Here is a 26,694-nt window from a genome sequence, read left to right on the forward strand (position 1 = left end):
AGTAAAAAACTGGGTATATCTAGCAAGAGGTTTCTGTACTATTCCAATTTATGAGGAGGTAAGAGCAATACAGACTTCCTTTTCAACGTTCTTATGGCCTCATGCTGACTAGTGGATTTTAAAGCTCCATATTCTCCTCTAGGCTTAAGTTGTATTTATTTCTATAGCTGGAGTTGCAGGATTATTTCTTTGTTCTTAGATAAAAATGTGAGACCGTATGGAGACTGCTATAGGGAAGCCACCTTCAGAAAATGTACTGTTTAGCTTCAGTCTCATGTTCTTTTGACAAAATACTGAAGTAGGTAAGAAAATTATTATCCATGTTATATCCACTCCCTTTTCTCAACTTCCACTCCTCACACAATTTCCCCACATCTCCTTCTTCCTGCCCAAAGCACACTGTGCCCCGTGTTACAATTTTAGCAACCATGGGATGTGTTGCATCATTGCTTACAAAGGTCAATGCCGCAGCAGCAAGAAGCAGGACTCCTTGTTTCATGCATTCTGCAGCCCTAGAGCCTTAGTTTCTTTTTCTGTTGCCAAGGCAGCCTACAAAAGAAAGCATTTAATTGGGGTTACAGTTTCAGGCAGAGCCCATTAAAGCAGAGCAAAAGTGTGCTGAAGGGAACAGAGAGAGCTCACATCTTGATTCTAAAATAGGGAAGAAAAAAAAAAAACACCAGAAAAGGAAAATTTCTTGAAGCCTGAAGCCCACCAAAGGTGACACACCTCCTCCAACAAGACCACGCCTTCTGATCCTTCCCAACACTTCCACCAACTAGAGAGCACATTCTCAAGCATGTGAGCCTATGGGGGCCAACATCATTCCATTCATCATATGTAAATTCCAAGTGAAGACAATCTCTGGCCAGGGGAAAATTCTCTTTAAAGTGGATTAATAATAATAATGGTACAGAATACACAAAATACAGTCCACAGAACTCAAAAAGCTCAGCAAGATGAAGAATCCAAGTGAGGACACCTCTGTCTCCCAGTCCCACTTGTTAGAGAGAAGAAAGCAATCACAAGTGGGGAGGAAGGGAAGGACCTGGGAGGGAAAGTGAACAGGTTGGAGCATGGGGAATGGAGGAGAGATGGAAACCTGACCTGGTATTGGGTGAGGGAAAAGGACTGAAGCCCTGAGAGCCAGCAGAAAGAATGTATACAGGCAACCTCAGGAAATAGGATGTTTCCCCACCCCCACCCCCCAGAATGCACCAGAGACCTGGGAGGTGAGAGACACAACTCTGATTACATGAGCTGAATCTAGAGATCCCATCATGGAAGGGGAGAGTCAAATTCCCCAAAGTTAATTTCCGACTTCCACAATGCACCCTGTGGTGTGTTCAGACCCATACTTACACACATCATGCACCCACACAGACGTGTGTGTGTGTACAAATAATAATTGATTTAATGGTAAAATCATAAAAATCAAATCTAGATATTTCAATAAAATGTTAAAAGAGCAATGAAGCATGTTTGAGGTCTAAACATATATATGCTCCGAGTCTAACCTCATTCTTTCTCCTCTGTCTCCTTCAACCGTCTGAGAATCACACAAATAAAGTTATGAACTTCATTTCTCGTCTAAAGATATGTCTTAACTCTTTAGCATAGAACAGATTGTTTCAGACTCTGTGACCTATGGAGTCACCCACCATATGATCTCATTCATCCCAACTGGGAAAGTGTTATTAGACGCGTTCTCACGCCCGGCCAGGAAGAACACCACAGACCAGAATCTTCTGCGGCAAAGCTTTATTGCTTACATCTTCAGGAGCAGGAGTGCAAGAAGCAAGAGAGAGAGAAAACGAAACCCCGTCCCTTTTTTAGGAGAGTTATATTTCGCCTAGGACGTGTCACTCCCTGATTGGCTGCAGCCCATCGGCCGAGTTGACGTCACGGGGAAGGCAGAGCACATGGAGTAGAGAACCACCCTCGGCATATGCGCAGATTATTTGTTTACCACTTAGAACACAGCTGTCAGCGCCATCTTGTAACGGCGAATGTGGGCGCGGCTCCCAACAGGAAAGGAGTGTGGGAGGGGAGGGAAGTTCTTTGACAACCCTTTAGACAAAAATTGCCCAAAGTCTACATATGTCTATTGTTAAGACACTTATGTATGATTCCCTTGAGAAGTCTATACTTGTCTTTAGGGGTACTGTACTGTTCCTCAAATTCCCCCTCCTGATTCCTGTGCCTCAATACGGGTTAAAAATCTTTTCTGAACAGACTCCAACTTTGCTTCATATTGAAGCATTCTGAAATTTCTTCCTCCATTAGAGTCAAGAGTCCCTGCTCCACCCGGGTTGAGGTCTCTGAACTCTTCAGACTGCCTTGGCTGGGCAGCACTGAGCTATATCTCCTTCTCGCTCTGCCCGTAGTAACTGGAAGTTCCATGCAAAGGATCTGTATGGATGGTTGTTCCAAAGGAAAAAAAAAGGATTTGTTTTTATGACTGGAAACTGTGCTTGTTTTAAAACAAAATTTTGGCCAGATGTAGTGGGGCACACCTTTAATTCTAGCACTTGGGAGTCAGAGGCAGGCAGATCTCTTAAGTTCCAGGCCAACCTGGTCTACATGATGAGTTCTAGGACAGCTGGAACTATACAGGGAGACCTGTCTCAAAAAACAAAACAAACAAATCAAAAATACAAAACAAAAATATTGTCTTCCTCTTTATTATTTCTATGATTAACATGCAGAAATTATAAGGCAAAGACTCACAGCTCAGGAGAGGAGGCCCTGTATAACAAGTTCTCGGAAAGTAAAACTAATATTCTACGGGGTGATGTGATCACCTTAAGGGCCTTCACACATCTGAATACGCCATACGAGGATTTAAAGATGGACAAAGCTGGCAACAACCTGTGTAGATTAGCCCGACTTGTGGAACAGTTCACATGAAACGAGGAAAGCAAATACCCAGACTCGGGAGCCAGATACAGACTGCCGGTAAAAACGACATCAGTGTGACAGAGTGGGATTTAATCATCTTCCTCTAGAAGAGGGCTACCCTGCTGGCAGAGGTGCTGAGAATAAGTCTGCCCCACCGAAGACGAGGTCCGGCTATGATGAACTAAATAAAGGTCGGACCTTGGAGATGGGAGCTGTACCTATTATGCAAAACGTGAGGACTTGAACTGTGGAGGTTTAGGGGAAGCAACAGGGAGAGAAAATGTAAATGTCAGAAATAAAATTTCCACAAACATGAAGAAAACTGAAACCAAGATACGCAGACCCCTATCCTCCTACTCGTTTACCTTGATTGTGGATGCTGAAATGCATCCACTACTAAGTGTGGGTGCTGACGCAGGATGGCCACGAGTTAAAGTGCAGGCCAGCCAGAAGGTTGTACAATGAGACTCTGCCTTGAATAAACACATACATAAATAATCAAACAAATAAGTTATTAACAAAACCACACACAGATAAAGAATATACAAAACCTGCGCAGCAGCAGAGAAACAGAAGAGGGCGCCAGAAAGCTAAGAAAGGTAGTTTGTGCTCATTCCTCCCTTTTTGCCACTTAGAGCTAGCCTAGAAAGCACTAGGTACTCAAATGAAAGGAAACTAAAAACTCTGCATTCACATAAGTTACTGTAATCAAAAATACCAAGTGAAGAGCAAAACATTTCAGATGAGGAGAATTATTGCAAAACAATTTAGGCAATCAAATGAAATATCCTTAACCAAGCATTTGCAGGGATTTAAAGAGTCTGAAAAAAATATATAACTCAAAGTTAAACTAGAAATTTGAAAAAACACAAAATAATGTGAAATGAGACTTTACTGAACTCTGGGACCAAATATAAACTATTACCTCAGAACTGATGACTAAGTTGGAACATATTTAAGATAACACAGGCCAGATCAAGAATATAATAACAAGAACAATAACAAAAATGTAATCACAAGAACAGTACAAACATGGAAAACATAAAAAGACACACTATTCTATGAGTTGTATTACATGTTTGTTTGCAACATAAATTGATATTATAACACAATAGGAAATAAGTTAACCTTGAACATAGATTAACAGAAAGGCAATGGCAGCATATATAAAACAGTAAATATAATAAAATAGTATGTGCTAATTTTACAGACAAATAAAAACAGACTTAACCAACCCTTTTAAAAATTGTAAATTGGCTTACAAAACAAAACTAAACCCTACTATACTATACCTAACATACTCATTTTAAATATTTCAATTCAGAAAGGCTCACTCTAAACATATAAATAAGAGTCTACTAATTTCATTAATGATTTTTTTCATGAGGAAAATTTCAAATTTAAAAATATTAAACAAGACCAAAATTTTACTTCATAAATCTGAAAGGCCTAATTTACTAAAATGAGTGGTTATGGATATTCACTTAATAACACAGACACCATCTTAGTAAGTCAGGTACAGAAGATCCCAATATTATCACAATTGTTAAAAAGTTGCATTGGAAGAGCCTTTTTTCTACTCACTGATTCCCTCGTCTGTATATAGTAACAGTTCCACTTTCTGGAAGTCTAGGGATAGTAGAGGGATATTTTTCAGAATTTAAGAACAGTCTTCTGATAATGGTGGCATAAGGAGTTTATGCACTTCTTATGTCAAAATAGGGTAAGACAAAAACAGATCATCCTCGATCTGTAGCATTGGTTCTTAGAACCAAGAGTTAGAGGGTAAGAATTCCATAGCCAGTATTAAATGTAATGGCATGGGCATTTTTCTATTAAAGATATTTCAGAGAAGTATAGAAGTTGGATTAGTAAGTTAAACTAGACTCAACACTTTTGTATTTTCTTCAACCAAGATACACAGAAAAGCACAAACAAAATATAGTAATTAGAAGGTAATTCTTCAATGTACTTCGATACAAGATTGATACAGTAAATCATGCTTTAAAAAATTAAATATTTAGCTAGCAAATTTTTGCTCTAATTAAAATATTTATGATATTCTAATGAGGAGACACTGAAAATCTCCCAGATGACTTCATCTAATCTTGTCTCTTAAAATGAATAGAATTTGTATAGCCGAGTTTTCTAGTGAGCAAAGAAATAACATTTGATAACAGCAGTATTCTAATTCCCTGAATGTCACAAACACTAAACAAACTCTTTTAGAGAACTTTTCACATCAGGCACTGTCTTGAGTACTTCAAAATGCTTATTTTTTTGAATCTCTTAAGAACCATATGAGGTAGATGCTGTAACTGTTTCTGTTGACTTTATATTGAAGAAAATTTGGAAACATAGAAGCAAAGAAATTTGCCTAAGAGTACAAAACCAGGACTTTAAGTTGTGGTCCCACCCTTGATGGTTAGAACAGGCAATGTTCCATATAGGTACACTTGTTAGAGCCCTCAACCACTCCTCAGTTACTAATGCTGTTTAAGGAGATTATAGATGTTTGAGGAGGAAACACATCAGTGCAGATGGGCTTTGAGGGTCTATGGCCCTGTCCCATTTCCAATTCACTGTCTCTTATTTCTGGGTATGGTTGAAGATGTGATTTCTAGGGTTCCTACTCTGGCCACCTGTTGCCATGCCTCCCCTGCCATTAGGGAACTGTCTCTGGAACTCTGAGCCAAAATAAACACTTTCGTCATGGTGTTTGGTTCTGGTGTTTCATTGCAGCAACCAAGAGTAACTAATGCACCACTCCAAACTGATTTAAATGTCTATGCAGGCAATGACTACATTATCTGTCACTAACAGAGTGAAGTGGAAAAAGAAACAAAATAATTTCTTGAGGCTTTAGCAACAGTCTGAGCCCATATATTATACAAACCTGCTTAGTACTAATTCTGAAGGTCAGGGTTGTAAAGGTGACATAAGTCCCATCACAGAGAGAGAAAGACAGAAGGATCATCACACTGTGCAGTAAATATGAAATAATGATAACTATAGGGGAAAATGAGAGTACAGAAAATGTTTCACAAGATATAATTGTGCTCACTAATTAAATAATCATAGTGAAGCTACTGTACGTAGACACCACATTAGGAAATGCTTTAATAAATGAGTCTCGAAATTTTCATCACATGGTGCCTAAGAGACACTATAAAAGCCAGAAAGAGGCTCAACTAAGACAAAGAAGGTCACAAGACAGCACTGTATCAACAAGACAAAAGGAATAAAAACATTCTTTTCTCTTAATCCATTGAAGAGCAGTTGGTGAAATGTAAGACAGAAAACAAAGCAATAAGAACACCTCTTTACTTTAAGCCAGAACAACAATAGATGCAAAGAAGTCTAAATCACATGAGTTCTTGTGTGACTAAAACCCAATCTGCTTTCTTGGGGCCAATAGTGTATTTGTATATAAGTGGATGCAATATTAGCCTAGAAGCAGGTAGGAACACCCACCCACCACCACTCCCCCCTGCCCCCTCCTCCTGGGAAGAGAATAAAAATAGTACTGCCTCTTCTGATGACAATAAGATGAGCCTAGTGGGTTGGTTGCAAATAAAAGACATAAAGTGGGGAAACTAATCACTCTGCCTAACAACTCTCCCTGCAAAGGAATTCTGCTAAGAGGAAGGGGAGGGGGAAGCAAAGCAAAACAAAACAAAACAAAACACCCAGGAACTTCTCAAAGGCTTAGGCTTGGGGAATCCTCCAAAAAGGCACAAAGCAGAAAGCAGAAACACACAGGCAACAAAGGTCTCTCTAGGTGAAGGAATCAAAGCAATCAGTTCCTTGACTGCTGGATGCTAGGGACTTGCATAAAAGGAAAGAAGAGACATAAGCCAATATGAGCCACACGTAAACAAACAGAAGTCTCAGCTCCAAATGAGCTGGGCCCATCAAGAAACTGGAAAGATGACCCTTCTCTGCAGCTGGCTCATGAAAAGGGGACCATGGGTGAGCTTGCTTCAAAAAGAAAATACAGAAATTACGTAGTTCGAAGTTTAATATTCTTTTTTGAAGTGCCCTTTAAAATGAGGCACATGAAATAGATGGGAAATGTAGCCTCAAATAAAAGGTGGACAGGATGGCAGGTAGAAATACTATGGTAATAAAAATTAGCAGAAAAATGCTAAGAGCCAAATGAAAAAAACTAAATACAAAAATATTACTGAGGTTCTTAAAAGTTAACAGATGCAGTAGGAAAATGTAGGAGAAAATGTAGGAGAAAAAAAGGTGTGGGGGGAGAAGAAGTTCATCTAGGGCATCAATAAATAATGGCAGCATTTCTTCCTGAGACGATGAGAATAATCTCATGATGATTAGCTTAATAGTTACCTGTAGGCTTAGATTCTTCAAAACCTACTTTAATAAGGGTTCGTAAATGCTTTAATCTTCCTTCTAGCCCATTACCCACCAGAGGTATTGGGAAAGAAAGGTTATTATGATTCGGGGGAGTGGACCTGTTTGGAAGTAGTTCTTTGGAGCAAATCCAATCTGCATTGTCAGGAAATTAACAGTTCAGCTCACACAAATCAGGAGTCAGCAACTGCAGATCAGTCCAGAAGAAGCATGGAGGCTCTGTTGTATGTTGTTCAAAAGTAGTTCCTTGGGGGAGATTTTAATCTCCAATTGTGGGGATGCCACCAGTCAAGTTCAGTAGCACAACCCAGCAAAAAGCCCAATTGGCACAAGTCATCAGGAGTGACCAGGACCAACAGGGCTGCCAGCAGTAGTTCTGTGCTGTACCTCTCTCAGCAAAATGAAGGTGTGTGACCAATGAAGCATTGCAAAACTAGCTATACAAGCCTCTCCCATCTCTGTCACTGTCCACTGAGTCCTATTTATAGCCCTTCTAAACATCACGTGTCCTCCCGTGCTACTCACACTCCAGGCTTGGCAGGCTGAGAGGCCTGGAAGCGCTCACGAGGCAAAGAGTTTCACGGAAACTCACCTCCTGGAGCTTTGGCGTTCTCAATAACCCATATACTCATACCCTATCCCCACGTTAGTCTGGTGTATGGACCCACGTGCTCTCTTTTAGTATTATCTTATAAGTGCCTTTTAAGATTGAATTCTGAAATAGCTAAGCCTTCGCCAGTGTTCCAACATCCCAGAAAGTCCTTGAGCTGACCATGGGCTTGGAATTCAGTAAGAATGTTGGCTATTCAGTGACATTCAGAATTGCCTCTGGTATTACACTATCACTTAGAATAAAAGCCAAGTTGCTCCCATATACAGGAATTTACAATGGTTTAGGAAGTAGATCAGGCTGTGGTTTTAGAGTATTGCATTATTCATGAGATGGTTAGCTAGAGCAGAACTCCCTAATTAGAACCATGACTTGGGTGTGAAAGCCCTTGCCCTAGGAGTGTAAAGACCTTACACCTGGCTTCTAAGACTATGGCTGGCCTTAGATAGAGCTGACTTTGTCTCAGTTGTTTTATTGTTCAGTTCCTGCCAGTCTTTGTGTGTACATTCTGCTGTTTAGTGTAAGAGTCATTAAGCATCCGGTAACCTCATTTGTACCTTGCTGATGTGTCACCTAACTTCCCTATTTTCTTCTGTATAAAAAGTTTGATGCTCAATTTGACAAATTACATTCAGATTCTACACAATCTCCTGTGTGCATCTCTCTGTCATTCAATTCCTGCCAACTCCTTGCCCACCTGTGACCAGAGACCCATTCCACACAGACAAAGGGACCCAGAGGGTCTGCGGCACTCACGAGGGTCTTAGCAAGATACCACGTTGAGTCCTCTTAGTAAAATCTCCATGTGAGTCTGTATCAGCTGACATATCCAGAAATTTCTACTTCTCTCTGGCAATCAGGAGTCCACAGAAGTGGCAAAAAGCCACCAGAACATTCCCAGAAGGTTTTGGGTGCATTTCTTTCTATGTAGTCACTTGCAAACAGTAACCAGTAAGAAATAGCAAGGCACACCAATACCATCCAGCATTGCCCATCGTCTGTTGGACTATATTTATTTTCCTTCTTAACATCACACATGCTTTCACATGTCTGCATTGACAAAACCTCCTTTCACCTGTATTCCCCAGCAAAACATAATTTGACATAACTGACTTTCCAAGATCCCAGAAGTTTCCACTTCAGTTACAGATATCTAATACTGCTACACTAACCATAGAATTGGGAGCATACTGATTACTGTGTTGTACAATTTTTAGAAAAGTTAATGAATGCTATTTACAACCTTATGCCAATAAAATGAGCAATTTATATGATATGGAAAAAATTGCTTGAAAAGTACAACCAATACATACCCAAGAAGAAATATCTTATTTTGGATACTATGTTCTTTTATCTATTCATTAGAGATACTCTGTTTTTCATGTAAAACCTTCCCACTAAGACAATGGGTTAAATGAGTCTCTGAAACATGTTCAGCCTGTTTTAAAATGCACAATAACTCTTCAGCAGAGGGGAAACCAAGAAAGGGAATAATATTTGAAATATAAAGAAAATGTCTAATAAAAAAGGTAAAATTGTTATAAAAATTACTTTTTAAAATTTATTTTAAAGATGGGCTATTTAAAGAAAAAAATTATTCATCAAAGTTCTTATAGGATATGAAGTCTTATTTGTATAAGGGAAGGTCTCTTTCACTGTATGTGAAATATTAAGAAATCTGCTCAATATAAACTGTGATAAGAAATTATATTGTCTTCTTGCAATGCTAGCAGATTGTAATAGCTACTAGTTTTGTGTGATTAAAGGTAGTACAATGATTTAAATTTGCATAATATTTACAAGTCAGTTCCTCAGTTGCCTGAGGCACATTTCAAGTCCTCATGGCTAGAGGCTGTGCATCCTAGACAGTGTAGCCCTTGAAGGCTTTCGTCATCACAGGAATTTTCAGTACAGAGCACCACAGAGCTCTGAGATGACTGAATGGCTTCCTGAGAATGCCTCCTGCCACCTGCCTCATCATCACCTCTGTCTTACAGTGTTTCTGCCATCTGATTGTGAGCTCCTTGGCCTCAGCTACAGCACTGACCTCCAAACCTCCCACCTCTGCTCCCGGGGTTAGTGTGAAAGTTATCGTCACTCAAAACTGTTGGCTCCAAGATCTTAACGTATAATCTTACTAAATTGGACCCTAACCTGCACACAACTGCTTCTGTTACCACCTTACTTCTATATGAAGGGCAGCCTTCTTACCATGTTCTTCCAACTTCTTTGCACCCACCATTCACCCTTGAACCCTGGTACCAGATCAATTATATTGCCTGAACACTCTCCTTCTGTCCTTCATAATTCTCAACGCATATTTAGAATATTTAGAAAGTCTGTGGTCACTTTCTCCACAAAACAAACATATTTAAGTACACTTAAATACAAACATATAAATCATACAACAGTATTTATATTCCTTTCACAATAATTTTAACACCCCCAGTTCCAGTCAGGTGCTATGTGATTTCCTCTGCAGTGCAAGCAATTGCTGAGGTAGCTTTACACATGTAAATCTTTAGCATGTATAAGTATGAAACAGAATTTAGTATTTCCTTGCTCAGAATGATTCAAACATGACAACTTCCACAACAAAAACCCTAATTTTCACTGAAAGAATATCAGATACAACATAAACATAATATTCTTTCTATTCTTTCGAAAGAGAACAGAGGCTGTGGTCATTACATTACTGCAGTTCTAGTGAAATTTCATAGTGTCTCTGTTGAGAATGATTTGAAACGTTTTTCCGATAAGCAGTTAGTGAGACCTTGAAGAGATCCTATGACTGTTAAAAAGGCTTACTATTCCTATCGGGCAACCTTGATAGCAAAAAAGAGAGACCATGAGAAATTAAAGAACCACAAAATTTTGTTTTGCGGAATTTAATATTTAAAGAAAAAGACAAAAAATATAAAATTATCAAAAATGTGAGAGTTCATTTTGTGGAAAAGTAGTAGGACTGAAACTTGCAACTCATTCATGGTAAAGTGTCAGAAACCCAGCTGTGGTAGCTGTCCAGTAGAAAGGCCTCCTCCAGAGGGGCAGTGACAGGAGGGACAGGAAACACATACACCATGTCCTGCGGCTTCCCATGGTCCCAAAGGAACTTCATTTTGCACGCTTAGATTCTACTTCTTCAAGAATCCACTCAATGCCATTCAAAAAACCAGTCAGAGTTTCAGCCTCTGTATCCTGGACCTGCAGGCAGGTAAAGAGAACATGGTTAGTTCAAACCAGAATATTATGACAAGTCCCATTTCTCTAGGCATTAATTTTTTTTCCATTTTTTATTAGGTATTTAGCTCATTTACATTTCCAATGCTATACCAAAAGTCCCCCATACCCACCCACCCCCACTCCCCTACCCACCCACTCCCCCTTTTTGGCCCTGGCGTTCCCTTGTACTGGGGCATATAAAGTTTGCGTGTCCAATGGGCCTCTCTTTCCAGTGATGGCCGACTAGGCCATCTTTTGATACATATGCAGCTACAGTCAAGAGCTCCGGGATACTGGTTAGTTCATTATGTTGTTCCGCCTATAGGGTTGCAGATCCCTTTAGCTCCTTGGGTACTTTCTCTAGCTCCTCCATTGGGAGCCCTGTGATCCATCCATTAGCTGACTGTGAGCATCCACTTCTGTGTTTGCTAGGCCCCGGCATAGTCTCACAAGAGACAGCTACATCTGGGTCCTTTCGATAAAATCTTGCTAGTGTATGCAATGGTGTCAGCGTTTGGATGCTGATTATGGGGTGGATCCCTGGATATGGCAGTCTCTACATGGACCATCCTTTCATCTCAGCTCCAAACTTTGTCTCTGTAACTCCTTCCCAGGGTGTTTTGTTCCCACTTCTAAGGAGGGGCATAGTGTCCACACTTCAGTCTTCATTTTTCTTGAGTTTCATGTGTTTAGGAAATTGTATCTTATATCTTGGGTATCCTAGGTTTTGGGCTAATATCCACTTATCAGTGAGTACATATTGTGTGAGTTCCTTTGTGAATGTGTTACCTCACTCAGGATGATGCCCTCCAGGTCCATCCATTTGGCTAGGAATTTCATAAATTCATTTTTAAAGGGAGCTAAAATAAAATGACTCAAAGTCTGAGTAAGTTTTTCAGGCACTGCTTCCTAGAGCGATCGTGGAGATGAGTGATCTGTTCTTGTGCCTTCTAACTAACTCATTGTTAGTCTCATTTCCTAAACTCAGCTCTAGAAACACAAGACACAGGCTTCTTGTACTTCCAGGAAAACAATTCCTCCCCAAAAAAATCACTTTAAAAATTAAAACATTTTTTAATCAACCTAACCAGCCAACTAATAAATGTGACATACTGCAAAACTAGCCAAAGCTGAATGGACTCGACATACATTTTAAAAACATTTGGCCAAGAGCTGCAGAATACACACTCTTTTCATCATACACTGGAGCAGTCTCAAGAACAGAGCATATGTTAGATCACAAAATCTCCAACTATAATAATAACAATGAAGTAAAAAGTCATATGCATTTTTATGGATACAGCAGAATAAAACTGGAAAGAACAACAGTAATAAAAAGTTAGAAATGGGCAAATAAATAGACTTAACATGCTACTAAACAAACAATGGACCACTGAAGAAATTAGAAGGAAAGAAAGAAAGGGTGAAAGAAAAGAAGAAGGAAAGAAAGAAGAAGGAAAGAAAAAGAAACGGAAGGGAAGGGAAGGGGAGGGAAGGGGAGGGGAGGGGAGGGGAGGGGAGGGGAGGAAAGGAAAGGAGAAAGAGAGAGAGAGAGAGAGAGAGAGAGAGAGAGAGAGAGAGAGAGAGAGAGAAAGAAAGAAAGAAAGGAAGGAAGGAAGGAAGGAAGGAAGGAAGGAAGGAAGGAAGGAAGGAAGGAAGGAAGGAAGGAAGGGAGACCAAAAGGAAGGAAGAAAAGGAAAGAAAAGAAAGTACCAAACTATGGGGTATGGTAAACAGTACAAAAGAGCAAGTTAGACCAAGAACACACACACACACACACACACACACACACACACACACACACACACACAAACACACGATTTCAGGGGTAGGAGCATATTTTAGACCCAAGCCCCATTAAATGAGTAACATTTCACATAAACATCCTAATGATGTAGTTCATGGGTTTGGAAAAACAAACACCAGTTTATGAGACAGAAAGAAATAACCAAGATACAAAACAGTGATTTGAGAATTACAAAAGACTAACAGTTGGTTTTCTGAATTTTAAACAAAATCAACACATCTTTAGCTGAGCCGGGAGGGGGGGGGGGACCTTTAATCCCAGCACTTGGGAGGCAGAGGGAGGTGGATCTCTGTGAGTTTGAGGCTAGCCTGGTCTACATAGCAAGAACCAGAATAGCCAGAGCTACACAGTGGGTCTCTGTCTCAACATAAATAAATAAATAAATAAATAAATAAATAAATAAATAAATAAATAAACAAACAAACAAAAATTAAAGAAGATACAAATAAAAAGATAATAGATGACCAGAGATTATTATAGTTTATATATGAAATTTCATTTCATTTCAATTTTCATTTGAAAAAAAAAAAAGACTTCACTATTCAAATAAAATTTAAAGCAGCAGACTATGAGACATATAGTGGTGTTGGGTACAGGTTGAGGCTCCTGCCTATTAGTTAGGTAGGTAGTTTACCACTGTGCTACCACCTCAGCTCAAACAACCTGGGTTTTTACAATTTGTAAAGCATAATTAACATTGATGTTGAGCGAGCCAGGAGAGTGGCATCCTGAAAACCACCCCTGGTTACTGTCTTACTGCTCCTACAATAGGAGAGGTGAATAGGGAACAGACGACTAATCCAGATTTATTAGTCAATCAAGACTTTAAATTTTATAGTAAAGTGGTAGTTCACTTCAAAGATGAATGTTATCCTCCCAATTAATGTTCCCTAAAGGTCTGTGTGTCCGAGGCTTGGTCCCCACTCCGGCGTACTGTTAGGAAGAGGTGACACTTTCAAGAAGTGGAGATTAGTGGGGCATCATTGGAGTGTTCCTTGAAGGCCATGTTGGGATCTCAACCCTTTCCTCTTTCTCATCCCTTTCGTTCCTACAAGCCTTTGCACAGGCTCAAAATCAAGGTCAACTGATCAGGGAGCAAAATGTTAAAAACTGAGACAGAATATGCCTTTCTTTCTTCTTAAGTTATTCTCTTAGATAGTTTGTTCCTGTAAAAGAAAACTCACAACACACATACATGTAAGCACACACATTCACATATATGAATGAAAGCACACAACACAAAGTACATACAAATCAGCTCTTCGTTGTATGAGCAGTCAAGACCTTACCATCCATGGGTGGTTTAGAAGACTGAGGTGCAGCTCATGAGCTAAATAAAAACAAGGCATTCTCTTTACATCTGCTTGAGAAATACAAGATAAAACCAGCATGGGTCTTCCTGAAGATCCAAAAGCTGGGTCTGTCATGGCCATAATCCGAGAAAATTCATCTTGCCATTCATGACCTAAGGATTTAAAATACATCAGTTGCATTATTTGCAACTGCTCTAAAGATAATTGTATTTAATACAGCACACAAAGGAATTTAAAGTGTTGGTAGGATTTAAGCATGACAACTGCCTTTATTCATTGGATTTATATATTGTTCTGCCACAAAATTCTATTAAATAGTCTTTCAAAGAATGTCTGTGATAAACAAAATTCCCAAGCCAATTCCCCACATGAGCCTCCCAAGAAGCCCAGCAGGCAGATACAAGCCACTGTCCCTTTCTCTGTCTTAGACCTTTTAGATTTAATGCTAGGTGTTTTATATAGAAAAGCGGCTAGGCTAGAGACTAAAGAGAATTGACTCTCAGATGCCAGCATGCTCCCGTGATGGCTGGGCCACTAACACATTGATTCCAGTCAAACTACCACCATTGGTGGATTTGGTCTCTGCCATGGTAGTTACTGTCAGAGAATTTAAATTCTCTCCACAGTCAGCATACTTGTAATACCAGCAATCGGGAGGCTGAGGCAGAACAAATGTCTTTAGTTCAAAGCCAGCCCAGGCTACCTAGAGAGAGCCACGCTCAGTGTTTATGTGCCAGTTTTAGTCTTAGGATGGTTGCTCCTGAGCGTAAGATAGTGGAAGCGTTTATTCGGTGTCCCAGCTGGACCCTGGATTCTGTCCTTTACTGGTAGAAAAGTGTTTCCTGTTATCGGACAGTTGCATAACGTGTAACTGAAAATTATCATGCCACGGTTACTTTAAACAGTCTGTACACCTGAATGTTCCTGCGACTGTATTTATTTATGACATCGTCTAATCAGACGAGGAATCAGAAAACCAAGATTCCTTTCAGTCCAGAGTGCTTGCTACGAGCGGGATCCTGACCTTTGCGCTCAGGCAGAGATTTGCTTCTACCATTCCATAAGGAAGTAGACAGTGTCTCTTCGAATAAGAGGCAGGGGGATTTCTTATCCTATGGCTGTCGACAGGAAGCTATAGCTTCGTTTGAGAAAGTGATATAGAAGGCAGAACAACCCTCCACTCCCGTGTTGCAGCCGACCAACACAGGCCTCAGACTCAAGCGACGCAGGGGTCTCCAGTCCTCCCATTACACTTTTAATGCAGCAGAGCTGCATGGCAAAGATTCAGGAAACAGGTACAGATTGGTTTTGTGTCTTATGTACTTTCCCCCTCCGCCGTGCTTGGGGTTGAACCTGAGATCCAGGTTAAGAATTATGCTAACCCTGCTTTCTTTCCCGATTTTACAGAAAGCGATTGGGAGCGATCTGGAAGATTAGTACAAGTGAGCTGTGTCAGTCTTAGCTCTCAGCCGTATCTCCACTAGCAAATACAACTATTGGTGACTCAGCAACTCTTTTGCTGATCAAATTAATCTTCTACTTATCTTGCTTCTGTTTTTTTTTTTTTTTTTTTTATGGCTAGTCCTATAAGAACAGGAAATAATTTATTCTTTTAGTATGAATAATTTTATCCATGATTTCTAAGTATAATTTTCTCCAGGATTTAACAGACTGGTAGAGAAACACATTCATTGTAAATTAATTTAACACACTAAATAACTATAATATATTATTATGAGCATTATATATAAGCTGCATCTATAATAAATCATTTATTGTATATTTATATTCTAACTTGTACACAAAGGATTGGGAGGAAATTATAACACTGGCTCATGGTCCAAGGATATAGCAATGTCATACCAAAACAACATTGTCAGTGTCAATTATTCAGAGTCTATGGAGAATAGTATCAACATACTGATTTAATTAACTTTAATCTACTCAGTTAACATCCCTATCCCCTCCCCTCTCTATAATGTGGGTAAGAACGAACCAACAAATTGTCAGTTATCTGCATAAATTATTTGAATATATCAGAGGCAGAGAGAGCATCAGTAATTTTAAAATGTAAGACAAAAGCATATGGCGAATCAAGCTTTGGCTTGTATCACAACCCTGTGATGCTTATGGAAAACAGATGTCCAGGATACTGGGCAAATCTATGGCTGACAATGTGCCATTCTGGGAATCTCCCACATGATTCTGATATATATATAAAACAAGGAAGGCGAACACTAGTGATAGTAATGGCCAGAAAATCACAGTGGTAAGAACCTAACTGCTGTGTTTTTATGGTGCTGTAACAATATGATTTTTTTTTTTTTTTTTTTTTTTTTTTTTTTTTTTTTTTTTTGGCCAGGAATGATGTAGTAGCGCCTTGAAGAAGAGATTCGGGATGCTTACGTCGGTGAGCTTCAGCGTTTGCCACGTAGATGAACCCGTCTACGACTTCACACACTTTCTGAATCTGCGGGATCACACTGTAGCGGCTGCCCTGCTGCTCGTCCCCCTCACTCTGTAGGCTGAACATCTTGTTAACGGTGCTGGTGTGCTCCTCCCTTGCTCTGTCTCTTTCTTTTCTGAAACAGAAAGAAAACATAAACATATATAGCAGCAAAGACCGCAAACAAGTTCCATCCCACTGAAGTGTTCTGGTGCCAACAATTCCGGCAGCCCTCCAAGCGGCGAGCCTTACCTGGTAGTCGAGTATAATATCAGGATGTTGAATTTTTGCTGGTTATTCAACTGGAAGTTGACTCCAGATCCAATACCTACATGAGAAAAATCAGTTATACAAACAATCCAATAATAAAACCAGTAATAATAATAATAATAAATCTCCAGTGAGATCAAAAGGGGCAAAGGAAGAAAAATTTCAAGCAAGATATATGCAACTTTGGTGAAAAAAAAAAAAAAGTAATGCTTGTGACTAAGAAAAGAACATTGTGTGTAGCTGTGCTTCCCAAGGCAGGAAGAACCTGGATAGAGAACTAAGTGTTGACTCTACAGTCTTCTGTCACCCTCACAAGCATCACAGCATCAACTAGAGTGTGGCAACTACTTCTATTTATCCCCAGTGCGGATTCTTTCCCATGTTTTATGCTTCTTAAACTCTACGAATACATTCAGCGAGGGCCCATTCATTCCCCAGTAAAACCACTTATGAACATGTGGCCTGTCCTTAGAAGTGCCTCAGAAACTGAGTCAAAACTGCAGAGGCTGACATTTGGATGTAGGATGCTGTGGGTTAGAATCCTGCGAGACTCTGTTTTGACACAAACCTAACATAACAAGGACTTCTTAGGGGTGACTGTGAGGATTATTTGACTTATTTGATAGCCCTAGATGGCTAAACATTGGCTTCTTACTCTTTTGTGTTTGACACAACCCAACACCATTGCTGTTCCTTTTTTAACATCTGTATTTGTTGTTTGTTTGTTTGCTTGTTTGTTGTTTTATTAATGATCAATGGTTTTTTGGTTTTTTTTTTTTTGGGGTGGGGGGCTTCTGGAAAAATCCTTCTTTATTCCATAACTCTAGTTTTGCTTTCTGATCTGTCTACTTCTCTCCTCTGCCATTCTTCTTTTGGTACAAATTAACTACCTGACATCTGTAATCTCTTCTAAGCAGTCCTCTAAATCCTTTTGCTTTAACTAGCCTTTCTTGCAATAGCAGATATATTGCTTACTGACACATGTCTAAGTATTTCTCTTCTCTATAATATCATTGGCCCTCAGGCATACAAACAAAACCCAATATAGTCTGTCCCTACTTACCTCATGAGAGACAACTCCAGCCTTCATTCCCCTAATTCTTGAATTCTGCTTAAACAAGCTGTGTCATGTCATCCTATGTCACCATCCTTTTTTTTTATATTTAGAATAAGAATTTTAATATACTTGCATATTATTCCATTTATTTGTGTCTTCTTAATTTTTTATTATTTATGATTTTGATCATTCATTTTATTTGTAAAATTTATTCCTAAGACATTTTTGTACTCGCTGTAAGTGGAATTATTTTCTTTTTTTTTTCCATTTTTTATTAGGTATTTAGCTCATTTACATTTCCAATGCTATACCAAAAGTCCCCCATACCCACCCACCCCCACTCCCCTACCCACCCACTCCCCCTTTTTGGCCCTGGCGTTCCCCTGTACTGGGGCATATAAAGTTTGCGTGTCCAATGGGCCTCTCTTTCCAGTGATGGCCCACTAGGCCATCTTTTGATACATATGCAGCTAGAGTCAAGAGCTCCGGGGTACTGGTTAGTTCATAATGTTGCTAAGCAACATGTTTATAAATCTGGACTTGTGGGCACTAAAACTGTAAGTATCTTAAGCCACAAGATCCTCTCTACTCCTCTAGCCATGATATTTCACAAAAAAGCACATAGAAACAGAAATCAAATGTTTCTGTCTTTTGTCTTATCAATCAAATTTTCCAAAAAGTGTCCTTTCAACACATCTAACCTCAGCCCGACTTATGCAACCCCTACTCTTGTCTGATCTGGTAGACTGGCATTTTCAAGCAATCACTTAAGTCTCTGTAAATGCCATTTCATAATTATCAAATTTCCTCATGTGTTTTGGCTTTTCCTGAAGTGTTGCCTTACGTGAAGCCCTTGACTGAAACTGGTCTGCTTTAGGTAATACTTCTCTTGCCAAGGACTCTCATTTACCAAAATTGCTTATTTCATCATACTCTACGGGGAAGAAGTGGGGTGGTGCTCTCTAATCCCAATGACTTGCCTAAACTGTGACTTAAGAACCCTCTAGAAGAGTTCCATCTAAAAAAACACAGTTGGGAGAGCTGTCTCTCCTTCCTCAACTTGGTCATCCATAATCATTTCTCTCTCCACTGTAGACTTCAGCATGCAGCTCACCATCTGCCTCTCTATCCTCTTAAGCTTCCAAGATCATGTGAACTTGTTATGACTCCCAGTTGTTAATTCTTTGGATCTCACTCTTTGGATCCAAACACATAATCTATAAGTCATTCATTTACTAAGTGTGTGTGTGTGTGCGTGTGTGTGTGAGAGAGAGAGAGAAAGAGAGAGAGAGAGAGAGAGAGAGAGAGAGAGAGAGAGAGAGAGAGAGAGAGTTATTTTTCTTACTTTTCTATTGCTATGACAAAACACCATAATCAAGGTAACTTATTTTAAAAAGGATTTAATTTGAGAGCTCATGATTCCAGAGGGTTATAGAGGTTGCATAAGTCCATGACCATCACGGCAATGAGCATAGCAGTTGCTGAAGCTTATATCTGAGATACAAGCACAAAGCAGAGATAAAACTAACGGGAATGGTGTGTGAGTGTTTGAAACCTCAAAGCACCTCCTCTAACAAGGCCAGACTTCTTAATACTTACCAAACAGTTCCACCAACTGGGAGTCAAGCATTTGAATATATGACCCTGTGGAGGCCATTTTCACTCAAACCACTATAGTGTAGGACCTATGATAAGGCTTGTATGATAGATACAAACCAAAATAAAACTGATAAGGTCCTTACCCTTGTGGAACCTAATACAATTGGATGGCTTATAACACTCATCTTTGTTTATATACCCTGAAGTTATCAGAGTCAGCAGATTCCATCCCTAGCTCTTGCCACTAAAAACAACCACCACAAAAGTCATTCTACTCTGGTGATTCCTTACCCTAGCTGGCTTCCTACCCAACATGAGCCCCAAGGCAGAAGCCTGCAGCTATCCGTATTACATAATCCTTATTAATTGCACCAAGTTTCATCCTCAATACTCATTGTCTTTCACCCAGTGATCCCTTCCATGTTTGTTTGTTTGTTTGTTTTGTTTTTTTGAGACAGGGTTTCTCTGTGTAGCCTTGGCTGTCCTGGAACTCACTCTGTAGACCCAGCTGGCCTCAAACTCAGAAATCCTCCTGCCTCTACCTCCCAAGTGCTGGGATTAAAGGCGTGCGCCACCACGCCCGGCCCATGTTTTCTTAAAATCAACTATTACAGCAGCTCCTTCTGTCCCTTCTAATCAGGTTTTCACTCGGAAGCCAGAATAAACATTCTAAAATGAAATTTTGATTGGGCACTCCACATGCTGTTGTCATTGCTTACCAAGCTCCATTCTTTCTAGATTTAAAGATACTTCAACTACGTCCTAAACGTTCGGAACTTTGTGCTTTTTTCTTGTCTTAAGGGAAGGTATCTCGTAAGCCTGACGTCTTAGGAGGCGTCCTCTTCAAGGTACAGCGTTCTTTGGTTGTTGTTTTCTATTCCGAATCAAGTGATTATAGTCTAGTCACCTAGATACTTGTCTGTGTCATCACTTAGATCTATTGGTTTTTGTGGAAGACCCAGATTTGTTCCAAATCTCTGTATATATACAATGAGCAAAGCATATCTTACATTCCATCCCTACTTATGTTAACGATACATTCCCACCTCACCAAGAGGCCACATGCTGTTTCATGGATTTTTTTTTTCTGTACAGGGGAGGTAATGATATAGATCCTTTTTTAAAATCCCAATATATAAAAATTAATTTGCAAATCTATATTCAGTGGTTTTCTTGGTAAATTTCTCTCAGGATAAACATGAGAAATTTTGAAATTTATTTCTGTTGAAATTTATTTTTAACATATAATTAAATTCTAAATTATAACAACTTGAAAAACTAAGAAAAAAGTACTTCTTATACTAATTTTTTTCCCATTTAGTAGGACCGGGGCCCATTCACCAATTTCTATATTTCATTACAAAATTTAATTTTTAAATGTCTCTCTGTTTAACACTAATGTCAAGCTCCAAGTACTATTATGACTATGTATTGTATATTAACATGAAAATTACCATCAATCTGTCTGTGAGGTAAACCAGCAGTTGGGCAAAGGTCCTCAGAAGACATCAAACTCAACACCAAGGATGTGTTCAGTTCTTCCAAACCTGGTCCAAACATAGCAAACCGGGGTTCATTCTGAATGATCAGTGAGTGTAAGAAAGAGGTAACCACTCCATACATAGGACGGCTGGCTTTCAAGGCTCTTCGCGTATATGGACAGCACATTTTATAACTGCATAAAATTGTCACAATTAGAAAATAAAATAGAAAACATTTAACTTGCTGTTCATTTGAGAATATATCATTTACTGAGTCCTCTGTAAGACACAGTAATGTAAAGATTATAGTTTCAACCCTCTCAGTACAGGATAGATACCATTTTAACATGTATGTAGATTGCTGTGACAAGGAAAAACACAGATGCTAGAGAGTGGGGGTGGTCATAAAACTGCGGAACCCTCCCTAAGGAAGACATTATTTACTTTCTTTAATTTAGTTTCTTCCATAAAAGACGTGTTCTAATGTTTGTTTGAATAGTTGAAACTCTTCCTGAGAAAGGTTTTATCCTATAGTCTGTGGCAGTATCTGAACAATTTCATGTTCACATTGGGGAGGAGAAGGCTGTGATAGTAACAGCGACTCAGTAGAACCATAGATGTTAGCACATGTCCTACAACTTCCAGGACAGTCCCCCAAAACTGTTCCAAAATGTCAATAATGCTAAGATTGAGAGCCCCCATAATAAAGATATACTGCAGATACTTAGCGTTAAATCTCAGAAATGTAAAAACATGACTAAAGCCACTATCAAGCTTCATAATCACCCCTTTAGTAGTTTCCACATAAGAGTTGATTCAAAACACTAAATAAAAACACAGGGAGGCCCGACTAGACCTTGCTGAAAATTAGCAAAATAAAATCACGTGACAGAAACCATGATGGCCCAGCAGGTCCAGGGCTTGTTACCAAGCCTGGTGACTGGAATTCAATCCCAGGGACCCACATGGTGGGAGCAGAGACTGGACTCCAAAAGGTTGTCCTCTGACCTCCATCTGTAGCATGTAATATGCGTACCCACCCACATGTACATACAAAAAAAATAAGAGTAATTTTTAAAGAGAAATGCCAGTGGAATTTGAGATTATCTATAGAGATCATATACATTTTGATCTAGTCGTCTCCTGTTATCTGACATGATAACTATTGTCTGGGATGGAGAGATTGAGCAAGAAAGTAGAGGAGGAAATCCTATATGTAGCTACTGAATCAAAGTAAAACCATTCTTAGAGCCAAAGGACAAAGATTCTTTGAATTTGCTTTATTATGATTTAAATGTGGAGTTCACAATAAAGCAAGTTTTACCTATGTACAGTGACATATTCTGAGGGTACACAATAATATTAACCAATTCTTTACACCCTATATTATATGCAAACCATGTAACTTCTCTGGCCCCCTACATCCCTAACACAAAGATAAAGTCTTTAGGTTGGAAAAGGACATACCCAGAGCAGACGCCCATAGAATCCAATATGCAGCATTTGCTCAATAAAAGCAACTTTCTCATGTACATGATACTCAAGAAACTTGGAGGCTTTCAGGCAGTTAAATAATAATAATAATAAAAAGTATTTCATGTAGTCTTAAAAACAGTCTTCTTCCCCATCAAAAAGAACTGTTTCCTGATCTTTGGAAATTCTTCCTCTGAGTATGAATATGCATATACAATTTAACATAATGGAAAGTACTACAAATATTATGAGAAGTTTAAGAAAATTTTTTTTCTTGTCTACCATACCAGATATAATTAATCAAATACTGGTTAGTCACCACAGGAAAATAACAAAAGATTAAAGCTCTAAGGGACCTATGAAAAAAAGTCAATTAGCTCAAGGCCTAATTTTAACAAGGGGCATTCAGACAAATCCTATGCAGCAAGCTAACGTCAGGGTCAGAACTAATGTGCACTATTTAGAGTTTAGTATCTCTTGTCAATTCTCAGAAATAGATACTTACACCTCCATGTAATCAAGACAAGTGCTGTCGGTGACCTCAGATATTGGCTTTTTTAAGATCTCTAGATCTGGAAGTGACTTCCAATCAACCGAAGACCAAGAAGGGAGATCCCGCAACAGAAAGTATCTCCAGAGAATTGGGTCTCTTATAGTTTTGTTCCAGTAATGATCTGTACTTCCCAGCTGGCACAGATCGTGGGGTGAAAGAAACGACAAGATATACAACTGCACATCAACCTGAAAGAGAGGCAAGCAGCATGAAAGAAAGAGGTCATCTGTCTGGGGCAACTGTTTGCGGTGGCCTAATCAGTAAAGAATCATTGTACTGAAGGTCGCCTGAATGACTGGTTCTTTAAAATACATAAGTCTATCTTAACATCCCTCCACCAATAGAAAATTCAAAACTAAACATTTTCATCCCTAACACACCTGAAATGTTGCAAACTCAAGCTCTGCCTTTCTATTTTTCAAGCAAAGTAACCAGTTCCTTTCATTTCTTTCCATGAGTATGTTGATGTACCAGTTACTAATTTGTTCTTCAAAAATAAATGAGTGTCAAGTGGAGATTTTTTTCAAGCTGGAGAGATGGCTCAGAGGTTAAGAGCACTGGCTGCTCTTCCAGAGGTCCTGAGTTCTATTCCCAGCAACCACATGGTGGCTCACAACCATCTGTAATTTGGATCCAGTGCCCTCTTCTGGTGTGTCAGTGACAGTGTACTCACATATACATAAAATAAATAAATAAATAAATCTAAAAAAACAAAGTGGCGGTTTTTCTGATTTTATCACTAGATCAAATGAAAGCATGTGAACCTGTCATTTGAATTTCTCTCTATAGAGTATTAATCAGGTTCCGAGGACACCTGAGAGAAGCTTGGAGGTAACCTAAGCCTGTGGCTTTCATTTAGAGTGAATGTCAGTGGGATGTACTAATAACCCAACTGAGATAAAGGAATTGTCATCAACAATGTATAATCTATTTATTTATTTATTTATTTATTTATTTATTTATTTATTTTATCTTTCTCTGAAACTTTAAATTGCATGCATCCTCTTTGCAGCCTGACCTAACTTGAGGTACTTGTAACTTTACTGGTTTCAATTATGTGGCAGTTTTGTTGCTTTGGATATGTCAGAGTTGCTTGCTCTAGGCGACCCCCCCCCCCCCCTAACTGGAATACATTGACTAGGGATTAAAATGTGCAGAAGAAAGACACTGGAATGCCTTCCAAGCTAACCCACTTCCTTCATCAGATTTCCAGACATCCAAATAGGATGACTGACAACCTGTGGGTGATCTCGCTGGTCATTAGTGAGTGTTGTAGTGCGACCTTGGTTGGCAGGGGGATACCAAGAGTTACCATCAAGGCAATCCTGGCCACTTCACTTCCAGGCGAGCACACACCCGGAAGTGGCTGCCCTGCCGGCCCAGGCCCCCGGCCTGCGGCGGTCTCTGTGCGCGGCCTGCGGCCTCGGCTCACCGGCAGCCGCGTCAGCGCGCTCGTCTCCTCCGCCGCCTCCTTCCGGGAGGCCGTCGGCGTCGCCCGCTCCTTGGCCACCGAATACCAGAAGGTCCTCCAGCCGCTCAGGATGGCTGCCTCCAGGCGGCCCCAGTCGCTGGCGGGCGGCGGGGAGCCGGCTCCGCGGGGCTCGCTTCCAGCCATGGTCGCAGGCTCCGCGCGACACCGCGGGGCGCACGGGCTCCCCAGCCGCTCGGCCTCCGCCTCCGCCCCGCTGGTACGACCCGGGCTGGTCGGTTGGGCAGGGCTCCAGGCCGAGGTGGCCCGGAATGACTCACCCCGTTAGCCCAAACCCTCCCACACTACACATCCTCCGGGTCCCTCCCTGCCTCTGTGCGTCACCACAAGGACCTGGGAGCTAGGGCTTGTTGAACAGCCACCCTTTTTCTGAAATCTTGCTTCCCCTTAAGCGTTAGATATTAAGTAGGCTGTATGTGTGCTTCTGTGTTTTGGAATCAGCAATCTACCACTTGGAGTTGAGCAAAAACTGAGCCCGTGGAGGCTATCAGGAGCCTTATGTGTTATTAAAGATAACCTTGGCTGACTAGAACATCGTGCTGTGGAGAAACTATTGTAGATGGGAAGCCAAAACTGCCTCAAGCGTAGCTCTTTTAATATTAACTTCAATCTGGTTTTGGTCTAACCTCATGAGGTTGGGTGAAACTTGTAAGCTTTGCTTAAAATTTTATTTAACTACATGTATGTGGATATATGCATGAGCACTCAGGTTCCAGCAGAGGCCACAGGCATCACAAACCCTGGAACTGGAAACCACACCCTTGAGAGCCACCTACTCAGGCCCTCTGAAAGAACAGTACATTCTTATAACTGCTGAACCATCTCTCAAACACCTGCCCCCTTTACCGATTTTAAAGTAAATAATGTTGTAACATCTGAAAGCCAGGCAAGATGTAGCCAATTTTATCTAGGCTGTGTACATAATGCCCTCATCAGCGTAGGTGGTATATGTATTTGATGTATGGTCTTTGTTTTGTGGCTATAATAGTTCTTGCAACTGCTTCCACAACTTGGTGTGCCAACCTGAATCCAATCTCTGGCCATGGCCACTCACATTTTGCTTGCATTTACTTCCTCAAACTCCATTATTAGGTATTTTCTACCAAAATGGTGAGTTTAAGCCCACGACAAAAATGTACATACACTAAAAAATTGTTCAATCAATGATCTATCATAAAAGGTCAGAAGAAAATTTGATAGGAAAGAAAAGCCTGGATGTGGTACTATTAAAAGCCATTAGTGAATTTTTAATCTTCCAAAAGTGATGTCTATTCTAGTAACTTTAATCATAATCAAAAAGAAATTTAAGAAATGAGAGGTAGGCTATATAACAAAATATTATATAGCACTGGATATAGTTTTAGGAAAGACACAAATACCTATTTGGTAGCAGGTTATCAGTCTCTTTAAAGTAGATTACCTCACTTAATCTAATCCCCAAACCCATTCCACATCTAGACTTCATCACGGGAATACTTCGGATTTAGTAGTCACGTGTTAAATTCTTTAAAATCTTTTAGAATAATCTAGTAAGGATCACCACGTTATAACCTGAGGTGTAAACCTTGTTCTGGAGAACATGGAAGATGGGCGGAGCCCACATAATCTATCTCAAAATCACTGTCAACCTTTAACCACTTACTATTCCAAGATGGTTTGTTTGTGTTTTGCTTTGTTTTTTGTTTTTTGGGAAAACAGTTAAATTTTATCATCTATATACAACTGGTTTAATATCAATTGTCAAAACATTCTACATCTAGTCCATAGGATATTTAAAAATTAATACCATTTTACAATCTTCGAAGTAGAAGGCAAAGGCCACATCTTTTAAAAACACGCTAGGCTACAGGAAATAGTTGCTAGTATATAAATATGAAAGTAACACAGCAATAGCTGCATGTAACAGTACATAATGCTCAGTAGTGGACCCTAGACACTTTTCACAAGGGCCCTTCATTCAAAATGCAGTACCTGAAGCTCCAAATGAAAAGTAACAGACATTCAATAAAGCTGGAAGCTGGGCAACTGAGGGTCTGTCAGAGCATACATTTAAAAATGATTATTCTTTCCTATGACATTGCTCAGCAATGAGTAGG

The 26,694-nt window shown here is 39.8% G+C and overlaps 1 protein-coding gene across 1 annotated transcript; it reads right to left on the reverse strand.

The window, feature by feature from the left end:
• Positions 1–8,863: 8,863 nt before the first annotated feature.
• Positions 8,864–24,873, reverse strand: Fbxo4 (F-box protein 4). Its single transcript, NM_134099.2, has 7 exons — positions 24,542–24,873; positions 23,062–23,297; positions 21,057–21,277; positions 16,929–17,004; positions 16,637–16,812; positions 14,207–14,382; positions 8,864–11,092 (listed from the first exon to the last, which is right to left on the reverse strand). The coding sequence occupies exons 1-7, from the start codon at positions 24,722–24,724 to the stop codon at positions 11,003–11,005; spliced, it is 1,158 nt and encodes a 385-aa protein (NP_598860.2). The 5' UTR covers positions 24,725–24,873; the 3' UTR covers positions 8,864–11,002.
• Positions 24,874–26,694: the final 1,821 nt, after the last annotated feature.

The sequence above is a fragment of the Mus musculus genome, chromosome 15 (assembly GCF_000001635.26).
Source record: "Mus musculus strain C57BL/6J chromosome 15, GRCm38.p6 C57BL/6J".
NCBI classification, from domain to species: domain Eukaryota; kingdom Metazoa; phylum Chordata; class Mammalia; order Rodentia; family Muridae; genus Mus; species Mus musculus.

Coding starts and splice junctions, on each gene's coding strand:
- Fbxo4 (NM_134099.2), bottom strand. CDS start 24,724: ATGGCTGGAAGCGAGCCCCGCGGAGCCGGCTCCCCGCCGCCCGCCAGC. Junction 23,298..24,541: donor GCGCGCTGACGCGGCTGCCG/GTGAGCCGAGGC, acceptor CCTCTCTTTCAG/GTTGATGTGCAGTTGTATAT. Junction 14,383..16,636: donor AAACGCTGAAGCTCACCGAC/GTAAGCATCCCG, acceptor TTAAATCCTTAG/GTCATGAATGGCAAGATGAA.